Here is a 20,854-nt window from a genome sequence, read left to right as displayed (position 1 = left end):
AACTCAGGTGTTCTCAACTTCAGGACCAGTGCTCTATCCACTGTACCACTTATCTGTCCCTTGATGATATACTATATATGATAAGGATACCTATTTTCCTAGTTGAGATTTCAAAAGAACTACCTTCGCTCAAGGTGTTACAGGGTGTTCAATATAGCAACTTTTTCTTTGTGTAACATTAGGAATATCACGCCATTGCTCAGGAATACCTACTTTCATCAAGGAGACTGTTGAGTGTTAATTGTAAGATTGCTATTGAGCTCTAGAATACTGGAAATAATACAATTGATAATTCACCCTTGAACTGCAGAGAAATTCAGCAATTCCTTTGGCAGTTAAAGATGTATTTTATGAAAAAGTACAATAACAACCTCCTTAATGAATTTTTTACCTAAATTGGTTAGATCAGACAATTACATTAATTTACAATTTTAGTGCCTTGTTTCTCATTTTTTGGCTTGTTGGCTGAGTAGTTCTACCAGGTCCAGATTAATAGAAGACTATTAAATTCATTAACTTAAATGATCTGAGAGTAAAATAGGCCACATGCAGTTACATCCCATTCTAAGATTCTTCCTTTATGCAGAAATAGCACAATTCTCTGATTGGCACTTCTCAAGCAGTGCAAGTCCCTTGATTCCTTATATGTTGCATATTTTTATCTTTAGAGCTGACATTATAAAGCATTTAATGGGCTTTGTTTGAACTGAAGCCAATCACATTTAAGTACCCTGGGACATGGGGTCATTGAGTAGTGCTCATCAGAGACTTAGGCCCATTATATGTGAATTAACTTGGTATTTTTGTTTTGAAATTTAGAGAAGTTTTTCTCTCTCGTTTTTTACAGTTAACAGATCTGCTTTCCTTTTTGTTTCTGCTCATTCTTAATGGAATTTACACTAATTGAATACTTGCTAACTCATGAAAAGTCATTAAATAAAACATGAAGATTGACTCACTCCCTATACAAAGATAACAGAGATTTGAAGTTAAACCTCCATTCACCTTAAAAATTTATCAAATCTCTCCCTTCTGCAAAAGAAGATAAATTTCATGCATAAGTGGCATATGGACGAGCATCATATTAAATCATTTGAGTATAAGTTCCAGAAGTTCAGGGCCCATTTATTTATTTATTTTTAATCTTCATTTCCACAATGTCTTGAATTTAGTAGGTGCTTGATAACTATTTAACATTAAATTTTGTTATATGTGTATCATTTCATTCATAAAAATTTTAAAAATTATCTAGAGATGTAGTATATAATTTAGATGTTTTATTTATTTATTTATTTTTTTAGTGAGGCAATTGTGGTTAAGTGACTTGCCTAGGGTCACACAGCTAGTAAGTGTTAAGTGTCTGAGGCCAGATTTGAACTCAGGTACTCCTGATTCCAGAGCCAGTGCTCTATCCATATAATTTATATGTAAAAAACTTTGTCAAGCATCATGCATGTGCTTCTCAAAAATATAATTCAGTGTCTATAATGCAAATGATACCAATAACAGAAAAATGATTCACTTTATCACGTACTTAGATAATTTAACAGAACCATGATCTCATTGACATCAATACCCTTTACATTAGTGCAAACCATTTATAACCCCCCTATGATATATTAGTTTCCCAATTATTTTCCATGCCCTTCTACAAATCTTCCATAGAGGATATATCTAATGTATTGGATGCCTCCCTCAGCATACATACTAAGCACATAGATTATCTATCAGTTATCCCTTGCTCTTACTACCTGACTGATCCACCGCCTTTTCCCAGTCATGATTTTTATATTGCTTCTATTATGTAAATCATCCTTGGTAATGTGCAGCAGCCAGCTTAAATCCACCATGTCTTTCTATTACTTTTTGGTTGACCTGAAATTCCCAATATTCAGAAAGTATGATGTTTCATGATTCATAGCCATTCAGCATCACCATGAAAATATCTGTGTTGACACTGATAAGCTGGGTTTTTGTGTCTAGGACCATCTTGGCAACATTGAAAATGATTTTTTTAAATAATATATTTTTTCTTATTACATGTTAAAACAATTTTTAACATTTGTTTTTGTTTTTGTTTTTGTTTTGAGTTCTAAATTCTATCCATTCCCCTACTTTCTCTCCCCCCTCTCCCTGAGATAATAAACAATCTGTTATAGGTTATACATGTGTAATGATGGAAAACAACTCCATATTAGTAATTTTGTACAGTAAGACTAGAAAAAGAAAGCAAGAAAGGAAAGAAAAGAGAAAGGAAGTGAAGAGGAGAGGAGAGGAGAGGAGAGGAGAGGAGAGGAGAGGAGAGGAGAGGAGAGGAGAGGAGAGGAGAGGAGAGGAGAGGAGAGGAGAGAGGCGGGGAGAGGAGCAGAGAGGAGGGGAGGAGAGGGGAGGGGAGAGGAGTGAAAAATAGTATGCTTCAGTTTGTATTCAGACAATATCCACTATTTTCTGGATGTATAGCATGTTTCATCATGAGTTCTTTGGCATTGTCTTGGATCAATGTATTGCTGAGAATGGTTAAGTCATTCATAGTTTATCATCATAAAATATTGCTGATACTGTGTACAAAGTTCTCTTGGTTCTCCTAACTTCAGATCATGTAAGTCTTTCCAGTTTTTTCTAAAAGCATCCTGCTTGTTATTTATTATAGCACAATAATATTCCATCTCAATCATATGCTACCAATTGTTCAGCTATTAATTAATTGGCATCCCCTCAATTCCCAGGTTTTAGCACTACCACAAAGAGCTATGAATATTTTAGTACAAGTAGGTCCCCCTCTTTTTTATCTCTTTGGGATATAAAGTCAGCAGTGGTATTACTGTATTAAATGGTATGCAGAGTTTTATAGTCCTTTGGCCATAGTTCCAAATGCCTCTCCAGTGGTTGGATCACTTCACAACTCCACCAACAGTGCATTAGTGTCCCAGTTTTTCCATATCCCCTCCAAAATTTATCATTTTCCTTTTGTGTCATATTGGCCAGTCCTATAGGTATGAGGTGATATCTGTTGTTTTAATTTGCATTTCCCTAATCAATAATGACCTAGAGTATTTTTTCTTATGACTATAGATAGCTTTGATTTCTTTGTCTGAAAACTGCCTGTTTATATGCATTGATAATTTATCAATTGGGGAATGACTTGTAGTTTTATAAATTTGACTCAGTTTTAAATGAGGCCTTTATGATACTTGTTGCAACATCCCCTCCCCCCAATTTTCTGCTTCCTAATTTTGGTTGCTTTGGTTTTGTTTGTACAATCAAAATAATCAATTTTTCATTTTGTAGTACACTCTAGTTCTTGTTTGGTCCTAAATTCTTCCCTTATCCATAGATCTAACAAGTAAAGTATTCTGTTTTCCTAATTTGTTTATGGTATCACCCTCTATGTGTAAATATTGTATTCATTTTGACCTTATCTTGGTATGAGATTTTTGTCTATATCTTGTTTCTGCCATACTACTTTCCAGTTTTCCCAGCAGTTTTTGTCCTAATAAGTTTTTGTGTCAAAAGCTTGAATCTTTGGGCTTGATGTATAATTTTTCTAATTCCTCCTTTCCAACTTTTGGTCCAACTCCTTAAAAGATGTTTGAAAAGATTTCAAAAATAATACAAACTTCTCTCCAAAAGTAAAACTCCCTTTATAAGATGTATGTTGTATTAATAGTCTTGCCATTGCAGTAGAGAGCTCCTTATATTGAATGGTCTATCTCCCTATGAATTCGACCATTTGATAAAAATTCTACATTCTTGAAGCAAGCAAACAAAATTTGGGGCTGAACTCCCTCTTCTATGTGCTGGGAAGGAAAGTCAGAGTGAATTAGTTCTTCATTCTTTCTATTATCAGTTAACATTATTGATTCTTATCCAAGTATTAGGCATCTCTGGTATGCCACTATTCTATTTTCTCCAAACATGACTAAATATAACATAAATGTAACACTTTCTATTACCTGTAGCATTTTCAATAAGTTTCTGAGGGTTGGGTTTTTGGTGCTAACCCCATGTTTGTGGCACATTTTGTTTTTTACCCTTCTTTTTTGTGTCCTCCCTACTATCTTTTATTTGTATTCTTAAAAAATCTAAACTTGAGAATTCCCCAAGTAACCACAATGGTTTCTTGTAATGTTTCTGCTTTTCTCCTGCATTGGAATTACTTTTTATTATATTGCTGGATTAGTTTTTGAGAGCTTTCTATCCCTTGAACCAAATTGACTTTTAGAATTCTTGACACAGAATTATACCTAAGTTTCCCTGAATTTTCAGATTCTTGTTTTCTATATTCTACTTCTCTGCCTATAACTATGGTTCTCTCACTTTAATATTATGAATTAGAAGATGACTTGGTCATGTTGTCTTATGTTCCCATCACTTCCACATCAGCAATTAATTCTTTCTTGATGGTCAAGAATAAGTCCAGAATTTAGTAGCACTTATCATTATTTACCTTGAACTTCTGAGAAACATATTATTAGCACTTGTTTCTGTAAAATGTTTCAATGAGCAGTACACTATCCTGAATAAATAAGACCTTTCATAAAATCTGATTGATTCATTCTACGAATATTTGTTGAGCACAAGCACTATGTTAGGCACTGACTTAATTTCTCCACCTTATCTGTTAAAGGTCATTGCACTTTTTAACCAGAGGTCCAGCAAGACAGTGAGAAATAGGACACTTGCCAGAATGAATCACAACAAATATACAGGAAGTTTTGTTCAAAAGAACAGGAGCAAGATGTTCACATGAACATTTGGGGAAATTTCTAGTCAAGTTACAGATAAAAAATCATTTTAAAAATACCATTCATTGATAATATTATCTTTAACAATAACCCCAAAAGTATGTAAAGTAAATATTCCTGTAAATAAGATGGCATTACATTTTCTCTCCTATGACTAGTTGTGACTAAGTTGTCACCAAGTGGAGTTTGAGAGAGAGAAAAGGAGGGAGGAAGGGAGAAAAAAGAGTAAGGGAAGAAATAAGGAAGAGAAAGAAAAGAGAGGAAGCAAAGAAAGGTGGCAAGAGATAACAATGAGATGTAAACTATGGGAACTGTTTGTTGATCCATTTTCTGAAAGGGTACAATAGAAAAATGAGAGAGATGATGTTTTTAAGCCTTGCCCACTACTTCCCATCATAGTTTTCCATGCCTGCTTTTCAGTAATAATTAGATAAGCTTTCATTTTATGTTTGATTCATTTGGAATCTATAATGTATAACACACTTGAGATTAAAAGGCAAAAATCAAACAAGTTCCTGTCCTGAAGGAATTTATATTACCAAGAGGATATACCATATCCACAAAGAGGTAAATGAAACTGTATATAAACAGATTGATATGAAACGTTTTCAAGGAGAATAGTAACATTAAGAGCTTGGGAGAATCAAGAAAGGACTTTCGTAGCAAGTAGCTACTAAGGTATACCTTGAAGAAAGTGAGATATTTTATAAGCTAGACTAGATGAGGAGGAGAGAGTACATTCTAGAGAAGAGGATCCATGCCTCCAGAAAGACATGGAGCACAGGGATTATGGAATATTTGGTGGGCTAGCTTGCATCTAGGAGAAAATCAGGCAAAGGAAGGAATACAAGAGAGTTAAAAGGAGAACTAAGTTACTGAAGGCTTTAAATAATAATTTGAAAATTGTATATATAAGAGGTAATTAGGGGCCACTGTAGATCTTGAGTGTTGGGGAGAAATCATGCTTTCTGCTTAAGACCTCTTAAATTTGAGTATTAATGGAACATTTTTCTTCTCTTGAAACAACATAAATGACTGCAGAACACAGACTTCAGTTCAGAAGACTGATACTGAATCATGCCTTGTGCTTATTGGCAGAGAGATACTACACTAGAGGTGTGAAATGAGGCATCCTTTTTTTTTTGTGGGACAACGAGTGTTAAGTGACTTGCCCAGGGTCACACAGCTAGTAAGTGTCAAGTGTCTGAGGCTCGATTTGAACTTAGGTCCTCCTGAATCCAGGACTGGTGCTTTATCCACTGTGCCACCTAGCTTCCCCCTGAGGCATACATTTTGAGGAATTGCTCAAGGTGATTTATTTTGTTTAAATATACTAAATTGTCACAATGGAAGATTTATTGGGGGTGGGCAATCTGAGGAAAGTGACAATGATGTAAGAAAACATAAAGAGCATCAAAAACCCTTATGAGTATGGGTTTGACTAGTTCCTTCCAGCATTCAAATTCTATGATTCTGTGATTCTTTGAAAAAACCACTGTTTTTTAATTTTAAAAATGAAATCTCTTTTTATAAAGGATGCTAATTTTGAATTGAGAAGAGCCTGACCTCTTAAGAACATAATGCCAGATTCTTAATAAATGTGACCTACTGGAATCTAGTTTCCTAGGGCTCCATGTTAGAGCTAAGTGAAAGTAGGACAACTTACTATGCCTCTCTGTTTCCTTCATTCAAAACAACTAAAAGATAATTCAGTAACAGGAGATATCTATGATATTACTAAGGACAGCTAAGTTGGAAGGCCCTTAATACTGAGGAGGCACACAAAAATATAAAAAAATCCAGTGGCTGCTCTTTAGTTCCTCAAAAGGTATTTCAGAATAAGTATACTATATAAAACATATTCACAGTCTCAGACTTTGTTAAAGGGTTGTTAGGGGGCAGTCTGTAGTAGTCCAAAGTATTCCTAACTAGAATAGAAGAAAGAATAGGATAAATCCCATCAAAATGGTACAAAGAGCTATGGGGCACAGAAGAATGGTTGGTAAATAAATAAATGAATAAATGAATGAATGAATGAATAAATAAATAAATCCATTTAAATGGAACAAAGTGTGTGTGTGTGGTAGGAGGTGGAGGGGGGGTCAGTGCTGCTTAATGAAGAAAACATTTGATTTGGGCAGGGAATTTTTGTGAAAGAACAGTAAGGCAAATTCAACTAAAGTGTAAATTATACTTTAGGGCATAGTGGTACATAAGGCTGGATGGATAGGTTAAAGCCAGAACATGAAGGTCATTTAATGTCTGGCTGAAGAATATAGCTATAAATTTGCTAGAGAATGAAGCATCAATAATTTGGAAGTTTAATAAAGGTATATTTGATGAGGGTGTGCTTCTGGCAGATTAATCTGTTAGTGTGTATTGGATGGGTTTCAAGTTTGGAGGAAAGGTAAAAATAATATAAGAGCTACTTAGCAGTGGGAATGGAAGGAATAGGATGGATGAAAAAATCTTTGTGGAAACAGTTAGGACTTAGCAACTTTGGCAAGTAAGAAATATGGAGGAAGTGGACTTGGAACTTTAAAAAATGGGTGAGGGGGCAGCTAGGTGGTGCAGTAGATAAAGTACTGGCCCTGGATTCAGAAGGACCTGAGTTAAAATCCAGCCTCAGACACTTGACACTTACTAGCTGTGTTACCCTGGGCAAGTCACTTAACCCTCATTTCTCTAAAAAAAAGAGAGATAGAGAGAGAATGGTTGAGCAACAGATAAGGATTTTCTAAACAGAAATGGAGAATTCAGGGGCAGCATCTTGAGTCCAAAGATTAAAGGGGTTTAGGAGTGGATCACAATGTATTCAGTTTGTGACAACCTGAATTTGAGGTTTTGGTGAAACATTGAGGTGACAAATTGTGGTTTATAGATTAAATGAGTTTCCATTGTGGGGAATATTTGAGGAGCAATTTGTCTTTTTTTTGAATTATAGTTATTTGAAAAAAGTAAAATAGCTGTACTTTCTAACAATTAGCATTGTCCTAAAGTATGAGGGGGTGTCATATGGAAATGGTGTAGTAGACAAGGGTTCTTGGGTAGAGAAGAAGTGTGACAGTGGATAGAGTGCTTGGCTTGGAATAAGAAAACCAGGTCTAGGGGCAGCTAGGTGGCACAGTGGATAGAGCACCGGCCCTGGAGTCAGGAGTACCTGAGTTCAAATCCGGCTTCAGACACTTAACACTTACTAGCTGTGTGACCCTGGGCAAGTCACTTAACCCCAATTGCCTCCCTAAAAAAAAAAAAAAAGAAAAAGAAAAAAAAAAAAAAAAGAAAACCAGGTCTACATCTCATCTCTGACACTAGCTGTATCACTCTAGCTCTCTGTGGCTCAATTTCTTTGTATTTATTGGGGATAATAATATCATTAATACCTAACAGTTGTTGCCACACTCAAATGAGATTATATGTGTAAAATGTTGTAGAAAATTTAAAAGACTTTTTGCAAACATCAGTTGTTTTTAAGGTAAGGTTGGAATATGTGGCCTCTGAAGTACTTTCCAATTCTGATTCTGTGAAACACAAGTAAATAGTTTACCTACCTAAGGTTAAAATAATGAGATGATTCCACTGGATTAATGGAGTTGAGAAAGTTCTGAAGTCACCAATGGAAAACAAATCAGTATTTTCACAAAATCTGATCCTTTCTTACTGGTTCCTTGTAGGTAAATCTAATTACTCTATAGTATAAGGCACTTAATCATTCACTCTTTAAGTTTTACTTGAAAATTCTACACAGTATATAAATGAATTAACTAACTTTTCCCCCTCATCTACTTAATGAAGTGAAGAACTATCTAATTTTAAGCAATGAACAAATTAACTGAGACTGTGTGGTCTATTTCTATAACGAGACTTTGAAGGAGTGTGTGTGTATTTAAATAAATTCATCAACAAGCATTTATTAAATGCCTTCTGGGTTCCAGACTATGTGCTTCTTCCTAAAGATACAAAGACAAAAAGGAAACAATACCTATACTTAAGAAGTTTGCATTTTTAAGGAAGTTCAAAGTTGATAGGTAAAGAGGTGTAGGAGAGAAATAGCTTGATTACTAGTTTTTTGTTTTGTTTTGTTTTGTTTTGTTTTGACCTCCCAAAATGGATGGAGGCTAGGCTTCTTGCCTATGGCACTTACATAGCATTATCCCTGAATGTACTAAATGACTTTACCATAGAATAAAACCAATGACAAATTAAATACTATCATGGAAGGCAAAAGCCAATGATATTGTCATTTTCTCTTTTAAATTTTTTTCATTTGTCTCCTTATAGCTGGTCACTGTGGTTCTCCAGATCCAATTGTAAATGGTCATATTAGTGGAGATGGCTTCAGTTATCGTGACACTGTGGTCTATCAATGTAATCCTGGATTTAGGCTTGTTGGAACATCTGTCAGGATATGCCTACAGGATCACAAGTGGTCTGGACAGACTCCTGTTTGTGTTCGTAAGTAAACTATTACTCAATTATCATTGAAAAAAACATTTTTATGTACTTCACTCTTTTCTTTGTACTCACAATACATGACATTCGTGAGGATATGTGTAAGTAGAAAGTGAGGTGACTCCATGGAGAATTTGTGTAAATACAAAATAAAGAATCTCACAAGATGAGAATGCCCAGAGACTATGTTCTGCATCGGTAGAAGGAGTAACTTATATAGAAGCCATCATGGATTCATAGGTAGATGAAGGGATCAAAATACAGAAGTATTTCACCTTGAAAATAAAACAATCCTAATATCATCTAGTCAAGAAAAAGAAGGAATTACAGTCCTAGGGATTTTTGTTTGGTTTGTCCCTCACTTTTATTGAGTGATTCCATAATAAATTTTGTTCCTTTATTTTCATTTTCATAAGCCTCATCTTAAAATAAGCAAGGTGGAAAAAAAGTCAATTACTTGACTGTAAAATTCTCAGTCAGCCTCTGGTACATTATCTTTTATAGATTTCCTAACTTGTAGGTTTGTTTTTTCCTTTTGCATATTTTTGGACTTTGTTTTTGTGTTCTATGTCCTATCGAGGCACCAGAAACTTAAACAAAATAGACTACTCAATTTTAATAAGTTAAATTCAATTATAGTCAGTAATTGTCTTTAATGTTGACCAGTATTGAAATATTGTCCTTCATTGTTAGATTGTATTATATCTGTTTCTTGAGGTATAAATGGACATTTTACACTTTCTAATACTTTTTTTTTTCTTTTTGGTGAGGCAATTGGGGTTAAGTGACTTGCCCATGGTCACGTAGCTAGTAAGTGTCAAGTGTCTGAGGCCGGATTTGAACTCTGGTCCTCCTGAATCCAGGGCTGATGCTCTATCCACTGCGCCACCTAGCTGCCCCTTCCAATACTTTTTAAAATAAAATTGAATCCCAGTAAAGATAGAAAGATGATAGTTAGATAGAAAGATAGATAGATAGTTGGAGAGAGAGAGAGAGTGAGACAGAAAGTATAGCTGGGGCATATGATGATAAAGTGACTGATTTAGCAAATTCAGAGTCTAAGACCTGTGTTTTGAGGAAAAAAAGAGTCTTTTAAGAGAAATAAGAATAAAAATGGTGATTAAATTTAACTGATTAGAATATGACTGTTGAGAAATCCAATGATCTAAACTTTAGGGTCTTTTATTGCTATTTTTTAAAAAAAAATTCATATTTATATCATGCATATTGATAGTTCCCTGCATTCCTCGATGTCCTAATATAGAAATTATCAAGAAAATTGTACTATTAGTGGGAAAATATTGTTACAATGTATCCCGTAATGCTTAATTTTGGATAAGAATCATTTTGTGTATTGAAGATTCAAAGAACCAATATACTTTTCATCCATGTAACTAGTTGAAAAGAGACATATCACCAGTATAAATGAGGTTGTGTTATAGAATGAACCAAAATGAACTATAGTTTCTCTGAGGAAATATCTAAAGCATCACAATTATGAAAAGATTTTAAAGAGCCCTTACTTGTATTAACTTTGTAGTTTAAAGGCAATACATTTTTGTTATATATCAGCTATTCAACCATGGGCAAAAATGAATCATTAATGGTACACATTTGTAACATGGTGGCAATTTGCCTGTGGTCATACTACTGGTAAATGTCTGAAGTAGAATTTGAACTCAGGTCTTCCTGACTCCAAGTACAATGCTCTGTCCAGTATGTCATGCTGCCTCTGTAATTGACTGAATCATTTCAATGAGTTGACCTTTCATATATCATGTGCTATCCCACAGCAATCACATGTGGACATCCTGGCAACCCTGCTCATGGATTGACAAATGGCAGTGAATTCAACTTGAATGATGTAGTAAACTTCACCTGTAGCACAGGTTATCTCCTTCAGGGTGCAGCAAGAGCCCAGTGTCGGAGTAATGGCCAATGGAGCAGCCCTTTACCAACTTGTAGAGGTAGGAGAATGTCTATGCAAAGAATCATTTTGCTTTTAAAGCATCCTAGTCCTAAGCATAAACTATGGTTCCAGTCTCTGTTTTTTACAAAATTAAAGGTCAAGGACTAACCTAAGTACATAAGACTTCCTAACTTTATATTCATCACCATTCATAAGGGATAGATTTGTAACTTCATTGGAATAGGAAGCTCTACCAATTCAGATCAGCATTTTTACTTATCTTAGAGAGCTGCTTAGAGTAGTGATGTCAATCTCAAATAGAAATAGTGGAGCACAAAAGACTCTGCAGGCTGCATATTGACTTAGAAAACTGCATATATACATTATTTATCTTATTTTTATTTATTTTATTTATTAAATATTTCCCAATTATCTTTTAACTTAGTTTAGGCCAGAGTCAGTGGCCAAGAGTTTGGCACCTCCTGCCTAGGGCCACAGTCCAATATCTGTCAGAGGGTGAACTTCCTGGGAGCTGGTTTCAAGGCCAGCTCTCTTGCCACTACACCACACTGCTATTTATCAGTGGTATATTGATTACTTTCTGAACATCAATATCAGAGTACATTATTACTTTAGAACTTGTCTGTTCTTCTTAAGTTCACTTACAAGGTTTAAAGTATAGTGTTTCCTGTTTTAAAGGCAACCTGCCTTTTTAATTTTGTTACCAGAATAAATTATCTTAGTACATTTGTTGGTCCAGAAGTTGGACAGTTACTTCTTACAGATGTCATAGAATTCTAGGCATTAGATCAAGAAGGAACCTTAGACATCATTTGGAATCTCTGTTTCATTTTGCAAATGAAGATTAGAGCGATGAAGCAATTTACACAAAATTACAGAGATAGGATGGCTAGGTTTGCTTCAAGGAAGTATGGGTATAGATGACTTGTAGATTCCTTACAAGTATGGGATGTAAATGGTGGTTTTTGAGGGAAGCTGGTGAAAGGAAACAATAGATAGATTTCATCAGAAGATGTACAAAGGCAAGAGAATGCAGGGTAGTCTCGATTGTAAAATATATGTAGAAGAGCAGTATGAAAAGTATGTTGAAGAGGTGACATGATGCTACAGGGCACTGAAGGTCAGACTAAGGAATTTGTACTTAATGGGATAGATGATAGAAAGCCACTAGACTGTTTCGAGCAGAGGATTAATATGATAAGAGAAAAATATACTTGGCTGCAGAATTAAGAATAGATTGGAAGGACTGTAATGGCAGATAGATTCATTCTCATATTTTTACAGTCATCTGAACTCATACTAATGAGGACTTATATTAGACATCTCAGCAGTGAGGCACACAAAGGAAATGAATTCAAGAGAATGAATTTTTCTGTTTACAAAACTTGTCTAATAAGCTAAACCTGGCCTCTGCCTATTTTACACCAAACTCGAACTCTTATGATCTTTTCCACCTTTCCTTATGCTTCTTCTCTCCTATTACCAAACCACTATCAACAAGAGCAGCGTGGACTGCAACATTGAGGCAGGGTTTCTTCTGTTAAACACTTGAAATTTATATAGTATTCCAGTGAATGAGCTACTTTTAAAATCTAGCAGAACTAATTTGATAGTGCATGAGCTTTCTGTGTAGTATCTATGCAGTAGTGAATAAGATCATATATTCATAAGAAGAACTAGTTACACAGTGTGAAACAAACCGAGCTATCAGCAGGCTTTTACAGCTAGGCAGTGGTCACTTACCTTGAAGAATATGGCCTGAAAAATAGAATGAAATTACTTCAATGCATCAACAAATAAGAAAATAATTCAAGCCTGTTTCTACTTCATCTTCTCTACCCCCTGCACTCTGCCTATTTTTGTCAGCAGAATTACTCTAACAGTAAGTCATAGGTCATTTTAGAGTTTTTATAAACAGGGCTCTCACCAGAAGGCCTTGGCCCTCAGTATGTTTAAAAAATTGTAAATATAGCAATTAATTCAAGTGCTAGAAGTAATAGCTACAATTTCCCAATAAAAGCAATCTGCAAACTACCCTGAAAGAAGGTAACTGACCTGGTATTCCCTGATGTGCAGCTGATCCACTTCAAATCCAGTCTTCTTATTCACTTCTTGGATATGCAATATATAGAATTTGATCTACATAGAACAAGAAAAATACATTATTTTAGAATATCCTATTTCAAATGTAGAAGTGAATAGAATTTGGATTTAATGTTTGTAATTCCTGGGTATATTTTCTTCAATGAAACTTTACTGATGCAATAAATCATTGGTATATCTAAGAGAAGATATGTTACCTCCTTTTTTGAATGGACAATTCCTTTGCATACCCTCAAAATAACTCAAGAAACTGTGAAATAATAGATATTATTTTCAAATAATTAACATTAACACTTATCTATATTTGCCATATATATGATATATATGACATCTATGCATATACATGTAAGGGACTAAAATTCTAGCTAGTCTGTCTAAAATATCTAATGAGTGGTCTCCAACAAATTATAAGCTTTAGCAAGAGTTAAACTTTTTTTTTTTTTTTGGCGGGGCAGTGGGGGTTAAGTGACTTGCCCAGGGTCACACAGCTAGTAAGTGTCAAGTGTCTGAGGCTGGATTTGAAGTCAGGTACTCCTGAATTCAGGGCCGGTGCTTTATCCACTGCGCCACCTAGCTGCCCCCTAAGAGTTAGACTTTTAAGCATTTATTAAGGCGAATGAGAATTTGGTAAAGAGAGAGAGAAAGGCCTAGATTCATCTTTCTATCAAAGGGAGAGTGCATTTTAGCTCTACTCTCCACGAGAGTCCTCACAAAAAGAGAGTGAGCCATACCTCCTTCATCCCACAAGCCTCCTGTGAAACTTGGAACATCCAATCCACTCGCATACACAGCTCCAAGCTAATTGGCTGGTAGCCTTGATTAACAGTACCCACGAGAAAACATCATGTCCTGACACCTAGGAGAGCCACATGGCTTGCCCTCAGATGCCTTCTCCTCATGGAGAAGTAATTCTCCAGCAGGTCATGTCATTCTAAGTGTTACAGTTCCCCCTTTTTTCTTCGAGGAACACACAGTGTTTCCTTGATGAAACATGCATACATGTCTCACATATATGATGTGATATGTGTGTATATATATATAAAACAATGAAAAACATGGAAGGAGAATTAAAAGAAGACTTAGATGAAGCCAAAAGTGATATATTTGTTGTCTACAATATTTTTTAAAAAGATAAAGGAATATCAAAATCAATGTTATATGTTTGCACATTTTAAAGCCAATATGTGCTCTATAATAACAATAAGCATTTATTAAGTTCTTACTGCGTGCCACAAATTCTGTTAAGTTCATGGTATAGAAATGCAATTTAAAAAGATAGATCCTACTCCCAAGGAGCTTATATTTTAAAGGGGGAAGACAGCTCAAAAAAGTTAGCTGAAAAGTTTTAGGAAGGAGTATATAGTGGTGAAGTCTGGAGAATGAAGAAAGATTTGTCTGGTCCTTTCCTCAAAAGGAAGATGAGGGAGGAACTCATCAATAGGAGAAGGGGACCTCAGGGATGGAAAGAGAAGGCTGCTGAATCATAGTGGCAAAACCCAGAGAGTGAAGTATGGCACCTCTTGGCCTTTCTTCAAATTGGAGGTTATGGGAGGAACTAAACAATGAGAGGAGAGTACTTCAGTGGTGGAGGGAGAAGTTATAGGACAAAGTATTTCTCTATGCAAATTACTTTTAGGAAAATATTAATAATAACCTATAACTTTGCAAAATTTGCAAAATTCACAGCCCATATAATATGTATTCTATCATATATAAATTATTTTAAAAAACTCTTGAAGTAGATGAGATAAAAGAATGGTCTACCAATATAGTTTAGCAAATATTCTACAACTTAAAATCATACTGATTTACTCAGAGTACCAAGAGGTTTTTACCTCCAAATTCATAAAACAACAAGGAACAGAGGCAGGATACAAAGTCATTTCTTTTCATTCCAAATCCAGTCCTTTTTTTACTGTATTATAATGCTTCTAAGTTTATAGAATGTCACTTTTTTCAGTTAAAAATGCTATGTCACTTATTACATATGTATCCCATTTGGGCTTTTAATTTTTCTTTCTATTTAAAATTGTGCTTTATACTTCTATAATTAAGAATTCCCTTTAGTAGGCTATGTCAGCATTTCTTAATGAGATGAAAACTAAAGATATGGTGGCATTTAGCTTAAAGAGACCACACTTAGAACACTTAGTAAAAAACTTCTATTCTTACTAGAGATATAAAACATAACTCCTCAGAGGAAGTCTTAATGCATTCATTCCATCTCATAGCCGCATATAATTCACTGTGCTCAATCCACAGTACCAAAATCCCCAGCACATTTTTCTCAAAAGAAAGGACATAAATTCCCCTTTTAGTCTTAAAATAGAAGATTAGAATATATGCAGTCCAACCAGTCCATCAAGTGCCACATTTAATTTAATGAAAATGCATAGTTTCACTCTTGCTGTTAGTGTTAAAAGAAATGTCCTTCATTTAAAAGAAAGTGGAGGTAGGCTTCCTAAAATAAATAGATTTAAGAGACCTTTGGGAAGGCCTTGAGATTTTCAACCTGTTATTGCCATCTGCCTTGGTGTCATTAACCTAGTGTGTAGTTCTTGAAGGGAAACCATTTTATAAATAGAAAATTCACACTTACCACTGTGGAGAAAGACCTGAAAGCATCCATAGCAGCTCAGGTTGACATAATATTGGTAATTAATGCATCAGGGGAGAAAATGTACTTGTACCCTGGCTGAGAAAATTGACATGAAAAACCTAGACAAATAAAAAGTAATAATTTACTTTTTTGAAAACTTTCTAATTTGAATATTTTTGACTGACAGGGAGATGCATCCCTGAGTATATGTAAGCTACAATAGTAGTACAAAACACATTTTTTAAAGTTTGTTTAGGGGGCGGCTAGGTGGCACAGTGGATAAAGCACCGGCCCTGGATTTAGGAGTACCTAAGTTCAAATCCAGCCTCAGACACTTGATACTTACTAGCTCTGTGACCCTGGGCAAGTCACTTAACCCCCATTACCCTGCCAAAAAAAAAAAAAAGTTTGTTTAAAAATATATTCCTTTATATGCTAGATGTTACAAAATTGTAATTAATTAGATAAATATGAATATAGATGTGTACCTATATAAACACCTTTTAATGTGTCAATTGAGATACAAGGCTTCAAGAAATTCCATGAATACATCAACAGAGGATCTGTGATTTTGTCACTACAGAGAACTGTCTCCACTAATCTATTTATGAATTTTTAGATAAAATTCAAGGGAGTTGCCTAGGACTTGCTAACGTTAAGTGACTTGCCCACAATCACAAAGCTAGCAACTATGAGAGAAAGGACTTAAATCTACTTCTTCCTGAATCTGAGCTCTACATTCTAGTCACTATGTCACACAGGGCCTTAGAAGTTGTTCATATCACTTCAAAGAACCAATTAGTTATTTGGTATATATGGCATTGCCTGGTCATTGATGTACATGATAAATGACTGAGTTTTCTTGATGCCCATACAAGGAACCAATATATTGAGAGAAATTATAAAAATTGTTTTTGTATGAAATTTATAGATGATATATGAGTATATATATATAATATATGTCTATGTATATGTATGTAAATGCATATTATATATTTATATTCAGATAACTTCCCCTATCTAACACTGTGATTTTATTATAACCAAGGAAATAGAACCATTCTGACTGTTCCAATTGCCCTCTTGGGAGTGAAATAAAGTATGAAAAGAATGTAATTGAAATTATCTGGGGAAATAACTAATTTTTAACATATCCAATAGTACATTTAAATGAGTTTGCCCTTTAAGTTTATAGTCACTTTCTTTATTGATAGATAGAGAGATAGAGAGATAGAGAGATAGAGAGATAGATAGATAGATAGATAGATAGATAGATAGATAGATAGATAGATAGATGATAGACACTAAGTAAATTAAGCAGATGGCAGTTTTCCTCCAATATTTCAAATGAAGAATCAAACTCCTACTATTATAAATACTTAGGTAGCTTCTTACCTTACATACATTTAAAAATACTTCAATGGTTTATTATTGGTTTTCTCTGCTTTCCACATATATATGTGTATGTATGTATACATACACATATATACACACACGCACACACATATGTATATTGGTATGTGTTTTATATGTATATACATACACATATATTATAATACATTCCTATATGTATGTGTATATACATATGCATGCATGTATACACACATGTGTGTATACACACACACACTTTTTCTCCATATCTCTATCTCTATTCTCTCTCTCTCTTTCTCTCTGGAGAGAGAGAGTCCTAAAGTGCTATTTGCATAAAAGGAACTTGCATCACTTCCTACAAGAATAACCATTTTAGGGGAAAAGTTTTCTTTTTTAAGAAAATTCATTTATTGTAATCATATACATATGCATGAGCATTTATTTATATATTCATGCATACATGTATTGATTAATTAATCAATTTTTGTTAAATTTACTACTAAGAAGCTAAACTCAATAACTCTGTGGCATCTAGAAAGCTCTCTCAGTTTTCTAGTGCTATAAAACTCCTCCCCATTTTATTTATTTATTTTGGGGGTCACCTTTTGGCCTTTCAAGCAAAGTTCAAATAATACTTTTAGAGCTTGTGCTAGATACTGAAAACTATCTAAACTTAGAAAAGATCACAACTATTCATAATTGTTAATTTGGCTTTAAAAGTGTATTTTCTGGGGGCGGCTAGGTGGCAATGGATAAAGCACCAGCCCTGGATTCAGGAGTACCTGAGTTCAAATCTAGCCTCAGACACTTGACACTTACTAGCTGTGTGACCCTGGGCAAGTCACTTAACCTCCATTGCCCTGAAAAAAAAAAAAAAGCTCATCTTCTGGTGCTGATAATTGGTGGAATATGTAAGTTTAGAAAATGGCCACTGAGTACATAGAAGATAAAGTATTAACAGAGTTAGTGTCAAGGTCTGAGTGTTTATAGTGATTTAACGGTGTAAGAGAGTAAAAAAGTATATAGTTTGACCATGGGTCACTGTCTGTGTGAAGAAAAGTGGAGAGATTTGAGAAATAGGGTTGGAGTGTGGCTACTATTGATCCCAATGGCTCAGGAATTCCCAGAATAGGCTGTTTCATCCTGGATTTGTAGAATAATGGTGAAGGGAAGTTGAAGAGAAGCCATGTAGGAAATCATTACCTACCTGTGAAACTAGCCAGAATGATTGGGTACAAGTCCTCAGTTCTGGTAGCATTACCATGAAGTAGTATTAAAACTGGTGGGGGGGCTCTATAATGAAGCCCTGACACATATAAATGTCTGATTGTCCTAGCTCTGCTCCCCTAAAATTTCCTCATGGCAAATGAGAATGCCACAGGACACATAAACTGATCCAGAGCCAGAATACGAGGAAGTATGCGGAGTGGTAGGGTGATGTTCCTCACATTTTTATTGTCTTATCTTTTACTTTTCTATTAAGAAATGATTTAAATAGTTGTATTTTACCTTGCAATTCTAAGATGCTCAAGTTATGATACTTAGATATTGGATCAACAGTTAGCTACATTCTTGAACTTGAAAAATCAAGAGCAGTATTTGTTAACAAATTTGCATTATCATTCATTTAACAACCTACAACCGGTACTTATTGTGTCTGTTATATGGTCTGTGCTAAGGAAGAACTGATTCAAGAACTGCCAGGAGAAATGTAGAATCTATTAGGGGATAAACAATTGCACAAAATATTAATTGTCATTCATCTTCATTGCATTGGCTTCTACTCTTTTACACACACATACACAAAATTATAGCCATGGTCTTTCACTTAGATTGAAGGAATATCTAATATACATATGAACATCTAATATGAATCTGTTATGTACTAGGTACTGTTTCGGTAGCTATGGATACAAAGACAAAATGAAACAAGCCCTGTTGCTCTTATCAAGAGGGAATATAACATGTGCATGAAATGTCTTCTAGGAAAATTGAGGAATTGAATAGCACTGACACCTGGGGGATCTGGAAAGGCTTCATGAAGGAGGTGACAACATGAAGTGAGATTTGAAGGGGCTTGAGAAAGTGAATGCTTTCTTTTCCTCCTCTGTGATTCTCCCCTCAAAATAAGAATTTGTGTTTGAAAGATTTCATTGTTGTTCACAATAAGGCTACAGAAAAAAGAGAAGATCATTCTAACAAAGACATTTCCATCAATACAGTACAACTATCACCACTGTATATCTGCTGTTTAAGTTTCATTTTTTGTCCTGCTCAGCTTATCATTACACTAGTTTCTAGCATCATATCATCCCTATGTTCCATGGATTGCAAAGGAGGTTGTTGGTCCTTCTTCCTACCTCCTTTTCATATATGGGAATGAATATAATCACTTTGAATCAGACATCTTTTATTGTTCTATATTTTCCCCATTATGCCTAGTGCATTGTAAACAGTGGGAGCTTAATAAATACTGTGCAATGAATAAATAAATGAGAATATATCTATAATTATACAGATATGAACACATATACATGTAAATGCACAAATATATATTATAGTAGTATTAGTCTATCAGTTAGACATACTGATAATAATGATAGTGTCATCTCATTTGGTCCATAACACTCATATTTCCTTTATAGCAGAAGAGAAAAAGGATTAAATTAATACCCAGTTATTCATGACTTGTATTATATGTGATATTGTGACATTTGATAAATAAATGTCTAATAAATGTTGCTTTATAATGAACTCTGTCTCCTCCTTCCATGTGAAATGGAGAATTGTCTTTACAGATAGAATAAAATATAATTATGATCAAACATCATAGTCACAATGTTACTAATACAATTATGGGTTAAGATACCATATCCATGATTAACTTTCTTTTGCCATAATATGCTATGGATATGTGCTATATAAATGCTATGAATATGAATATATAGACTATTTTTATATGAGTTTAAATAAAATTCTAGAGGTATATTGGACTTACAAACACACTAAACTCTTACATTGGTTTCAGGAGTAATTCAGATTATTCTTAGTTATCTGATTGTTAAGGTAAATTTCAACATGTTCAGAAACTTCTCTAACCTAACTTCCAGCTTCCATGTAGTTATAGTGCATACACAATTTTGTGTAGCAATATGTGTCTGCCAGGGGGCATATTTTTCAGCTAAGAGTTGTTAAGAGTACAATTTTAGGGGGCAGCTAGGTGGCACAGTGGATAAAGCAATGGCCCTGGATTCAGGAGAACCTGAGTTCAAATTCAGCCTCAGACACTTAACACTTACTAGCTGTGTGATCCTGAGCAAGTCACTTAACCCTCACTGCCCTGCAAAAAAAAAAAAAAAAAGAGTACAGTTTTAGAAATGTCTCACACTGGATAGGTATTAGGTTTTGCTATCCTCTGAATGTTTTGGTGAAAAATATTTTCCTTGGAAGACAAGGAGATATTAGTCTGTTATTTAGTCTGATAACCAGCATTTTTGTTTAGGGGCAAGCCTATGTAGCCAGTGGCAAATGGGCATGCAACTGGCTGGTGATCCTAGAATAAATCTAAAACAAATTAAGGATGGTAACTGTATTGGAAATCAAACTTTTAATTTATGACCAAGATATACCTTATTACCCTCAGAATCTATGATT

General features: G+C 34.6%; 1 protein-coding gene across 1 annotated transcript in view; it reads left to right on the top strand.

Moving 5' to 3' along the window:
- Nucleotides 1-20,854, top strand: part of CSMD1 (CUB and Sushi multiple domains 1) — a 2,580,735-nt gene that overhangs the window by 2,466,497 nt on the left and 93,384 nt on the right. The window contains 2 exon segments of the mRNA XM_043985743.1: nucleotides 9,027-9,200; nucleotides 10,991-11,164. Of these exon segments, the coding sequence (XP_043841678.1) occupies nucleotides 9,027-9,200; nucleotides 10,991-11,164 (348 nt within the window).

The sequence above is a fragment of the Dromiciops gliroides genome, chromosome 2, assembly GCF_019393635.1.
Source record: "Dromiciops gliroides isolate mDroGli1 chromosome 2, mDroGli1.pri, whole genome shotgun sequence".
Classification (NCBI taxonomy): Eukaryota; Metazoa; Chordata; class Mammalia; order Microbiotheria; family Microbiotheriidae; genus Dromiciops; species Dromiciops gliroides.
The sequence above is the reverse complement of the archived record's forward strand: the minus strand, read 5'-3'. Positions and strand labels throughout refer to the sequence as shown.